At 41.4% G+C, this 5,000-nt stretch overlaps 1 protein-coding gene across 1 annotated transcript in view; it reads right to left on the reverse strand.

Moving 5' to 3' along the window:
* zdhhc13 (zinc finger DHHC-type palmitoyltransferase 13) overlaps positions 1-5,000 on the reverse strand; it is a 25,700-nt gene that overhangs the window by 7,821 nt on the left and 12,879 nt on the right. The window contains exons 10-12 of the mRNA XM_037545536.1: positions 4,281-4,381; positions 3,740-3,864; positions 1,879-1,941 (exon numbers count right to left, since the gene is read on the reverse strand). Of these exons, the coding sequence (XP_037401433.1) occupies positions 1,879-1,941; positions 3,740-3,864; positions 4,281-4,381 (289 nt within the window). The remainder of the gene's footprint in view (positions 1-1,878; positions 1,942-3,739; positions 3,865-4,280; positions 4,382-5,000) is intronic.

A 5,000-nucleotide genomic window follows, 5' to 3' on the forward strand; every position in this document is an offset into this window, starting at 1 on the left:
GTTCATATGATCCACACAGTCGCTCTGACAGACTGTAATACACTACAGGAAGCGTAGGGGGCGATACGGCTTCTACTGTTTCATTTAAAAAGCTCTATAATGTTCATATGATCCACACAGTCGCTCTGACAGACTGTAATACACTACAGGAAGCGTAGGGGGCGATACGGCTTCTACTGTTTCATTTAAAAAGCTCTATAATGTTCATATGATCCACACAGTCGCTCTGACAGACTGTAATACACTACAGGAAGCGTAGGGGGCGATACGGCTTCTACTGTTTCATTTAAAAAGCTCTATAATGTTCATATGATCCACACAGTCGCTCTGACAGACTGTAATACACTACAGGAAGCGTAGGGGGCGATACGGCTTCTACTGTTTCATTTAAAAAGCTCTATAATGTTCATATGATCCACACAGTCGCTCTGACAGACTGTAATACACTACAGGAAGCGTAGGGGGCGATACGGCTTCTACTGTTTCATTTAAAAAGCTCTATAATGTTCATATGATCCACACAGTCGCTCTGACAGACTGTAATACACTACAGGAAGCGTAGGGGGCGATACGGCTTCTACTGTTTCATTTAAAAAGCTCTATAATGTTCATATGATCCACACAGTCGCTCTGACAGACTGTAATACACTACAGGAAGCGTAGGGGGCGATACGGCTTCTACTGTTTCATTTAAAAAGCTCTATAATGTTCATATGATCCACACAGTCGCTCTGACAGACTGTAATACACTACAGGAAGCGTAGGGGGCGATACGGCTTCTACTGTTTCATTTAAAAAGCTCTATAATGTTCATATGATCCACACAGTCGCTCTGACAGACTGTAATACACTACAGGAAGCGTAGGGGGCGATACGGCTTCTACTGTTTCATTTAAAAAGCTCTATAATGTTCATATGATCCACACAGTCGCTCTGACAGACTGTAATACACTACAGGAAGCGTAGGGGGCGATACGGCTTCTACTGTTTCATTTAAAAAGCTCTATAATGTTCATATGATCCACACAGTCGCTCTGACAGACTGTAATACACTACAGGAAGCGTAGGGGGCGATACGGCTTCTACTGTTTCATTTAAAAAGCTCTATAATGTTCATATGATCCACACAGTCGCTCTGACAGACTGTAATACACTACAGGAAGCGTAGGGGGCGATACGGCTTCTACTGTTTCATTTAAAAAGCTCTATAATGTTCATATGATCCACACAGTCGCTCTGACAGACTGTAATACACTACAGGAAGCGTAGGGGGCGATACGGCTTCTACTGTTTCATTTAAAAAGCTCTATAATGTTCATATGATCCACACAGTCGCTCTGACAGACTGTAATACACTACAGGAAGCGTAGGGGGCGATACGGCTTCTACTGTTTCATTTAAAAAGCTCTATAATGTTCATATGATCCACACAGTCGCTCTGACAGACTGTAATACACTACAGGAAGCGTAGGGGGCGATACGGCTTCTACTGTTTCATTTAAAAAGCTCTATAATGTTCATATGATCCACACAGTCGCTCTGACAGACTGTAATACACTACAGGAAGCGTAGGGGGCGATACGGCTTCTACTGTTTCATTTAAAAAGCTCTATAATGTTCATATGATCCACACAGTCGCTCTGACAGACTGTAATACACTACAGGAAGAAGAACTCATGTATTACATAAACAAAACTTTGAGTGATGGCTGTGGCATTAAGAGAGGGACACAGATAGATCGTAGATCTGCTCTAAAGTACAATATTTCCATTTGACGAAACCAGACATCAACACATGTGTCTTGATTTTTATATGTGAGGGACAAACAATTATTAATGCAAATAATAAGCATCTTAAAAATCTACATTAGTAACTCACCATACATGACGTGCAGAAAATTCTGGGGTCCAAACAACCTGCTTCAGCCAAAACCACAATGTTCTAGAGGCAAAATAACAACCAATCAGATTTCACACTACTATGTCTATGACAGCAGAAAACAATAATTAGAAATAATAGCAACACTCTGGTCTGAAATTTTGAGGCGGTCCTTAAGCCAAACACAATGCTAGCATGGGTTTAAACTTTGTGAAATAAACATAATAAGCACACAGTTCAGGAGAAGTTGTGGTTGTAGCATATGGTCATCCCTCTGGGGTCGATGAACGTGCCGGTGTGTCAACTCTGATGTTTCTCTTTATTCATATTAATATCTTTGTGATGATCCAACTCAGAAATCCAGTTCAAACAATTCCTGAATCCATAGAGCCGCCCTTTCCATTCCATCTTATGACGAGATCATACGAGACTCACATCCGGAGTTATGAGCCTGTGAAGAGGGGCTGAGATACACGTCATCTGCCTCTCACAGTGACGAACTGGTGAATTCGTGTGTCCGTCTACATTCTGTGTGAAACTGACCGACGGAAACTCAGGAAATCACTAAGGACTGACCGCCATGCCGGAAACCCTTCATTCTTCATTCAGTCCACATCGGAGACTCGTGTGAAACGGAGTGCGGAGAGTTCACAGCTTCCCATGATTTTGGAAAGCAGTGATAAGGAGAACATTTATCTACTATTTTATTCATACATTCCACTACTTTTCTGAACCTAAACACAATTTTAAGCAGCAAAACAATCTGTCCACTTGAGTCAAGCTGTTTTCACAAGAAATGCAAAAAAATTCTAATACTAGATTCCTTTTTTTTAGCTTTACCTGAAAAAATATCTCCAAACACAGTGATCCTGGTCAAAAGCACCTCATTGCAGAGAGAGCTGAGATTGTTCTGAACACTGATATATAAGACACTCACAGGCCACTTTATTAGGTGCTAGTAAAAGGCTGGACCCCCTTTCACCTTCAGAACTGTCTTAATTCTTCATGTCAGACTTTCAACAAGGTGTTGGAAACGTTCCTCAGAGATTCTGGTTGGTTATTTGAGTTCCTGCTGCCTTTCTATCATCTGGAACCAGTCTGCCCGTTCTCCTCTGACCTCTCACATCAACAAGGCGTTTTCGTCCACACAACTGACCGCTCACTGGATATTTCCTCTTTTTCGGACCGTTCTCTGTAAACCCTAGAGATGGTTGTGTGTGAAAATCCCAGCAGATCAGCAGTTTCTGAAATACTCAGACCAGCCCGTCTGGCACCAACAACCACGCCACGTTCAAAGCCCCTTAAATCCCCTTTCTTCCCCGTTCTGATGCTCGGTCTGCACTTCAGCAAGTCGTCTTGACCACCTCTACATGCCTAAATGCACTGAGTTGCAGCCGTGTGATTGGCTGATCAGCTATTTGTGTTGACAAGCACCTGAATACCTAATAAAGTGGCCGGTGAGTGTATGTGGGCATCATGTCGTATACAAGAGCCTTTAAATACGAATTTAAGAATATATGCAAAATTCAAGAAAATGCCCTCGGACCCCAGAGGGTTAACTGGGCCACAAATGAAGTAATTAAGCTTTGAGTAAGGAATAGAACTGATTTATTTGTTTTATTTTTTAAGTAAAAAAAAGAATGACACTCTTTTGAGCTGCCAGTAAATGAGTTTTTACAGGCCTACATACTGTATTACTCCAGTTCACTGAGGAAGCAGTCAGAACCACTCAGATTAATAAAGTGAAGCACTGAGAACAGTTTAGTTTCAAGGTTCTCAAGGTTCCTCTCTTGCTCTGAGGGAGTTTGTCCTGGTGACGCTCATGGGGGCTCAGATACACACTTTCTTTTACTTCTTTTACCTTTTTCTTCTCCTCTTCCGTCACTCTGATGACCCCAGGGTCTGTACGGCAGGTTCGGAAGAAATAATACAGCAGAGACGTCACAGTGAGGGTGAACAAAACCTGCACTACCGCGCTGGGACCATGTGGACACTGAGGTTAAGCAGAATAACTAAAAGACAACATAAAAATCCCATTTACAACCAACACAAGACTCACATTATATCACAATCGGTCGTTATTCATTATACATAGAACTAAAAGCTCAAATATGTAGTAAAGAATCATAGACAATTAAAATATAAAGGACACCAGTGACGGCTTTAAAAATTATATATACGCACAAGAAAAAGCTGCAAATTTGCAGGTCGCATATGATTTTCTACAGACAGGGCGAGACAGTGGACTACAAAATACAAGCTGCTCGTCCGGCTAAGTGAAGTAACTGAATGTATTGTGTGAATATTTGTTGTTAAGCCGCTAATGTTGCATGCAGCTCACACCATGAGACTAGTTTGTTCATCCTGAAAATATGTGGGTAGAGTTTGCCGGTAAAGGATATCAGGCAGAAACCAGAAGCACCAAGTGACCAGCATCCAGAATATAGAGGCGATGAGAGCTGTGGAAGGAATCAGGACCTGAACTGCTGCGGTCGCCAACTGCCTACACACACAAACAGAACATAAACACCACTTGTCTCGTGGCCAAAGTGAACAAACAACTTAATTCAGCTCAATCTGTTTGAGCAATGCGCTCGGGCTTTAGTACATGCCTTTAATAACAACGCACAAGTGCCATCTTGTGGTGGTGAATAAAACTGCATCTGAAGTTGAACGCCTTTAACTTTCCCCTAACCTTTAACGTAAACAAACAGCCAGACAAACTGTAGAGCAGGGGTTAAGAATCTACTCTGACTATAAAGGCGAATATACCAGATTAATACCAACAACTAACCTCGATGTGAATAAAAACAGGCCCCTATATAAATAACAACCTAATCATTATCAAATCGTTTGTCAATGAAAGTTAAATTATTAACCATTTACTGAGTAACATACAAATGACTGAAACACTGTTAATGCTTCTCATAAATGTATAAATATATATTGAGGTGTAATAATTATACGATATATGCTGCTCAGCTATAACATTAAAACCACCTCCTTGTTTCGATGCTCGTTTTCCATTTTTCAGCTCCACTGAGCACAAAATTTCACTTTGTAGTTCTACAGTGACTGTGGTCCATCTGTTTCTCTGCATTTCTTGCCCTGCTCTTCAATGG

The sequence above is a fragment of the Pygocentrus nattereri genome, chromosome 15 (assembly GCF_015220715.1).
Source record: "Pygocentrus nattereri isolate fPygNat1 chromosome 15, fPygNat1.pri, whole genome shotgun sequence".
In the NCBI taxonomy this organism is placed as follows: Eukaryota; Metazoa; Chordata; class Actinopteri; order Characiformes; family Serrasalmidae; genus Pygocentrus; species Pygocentrus nattereri.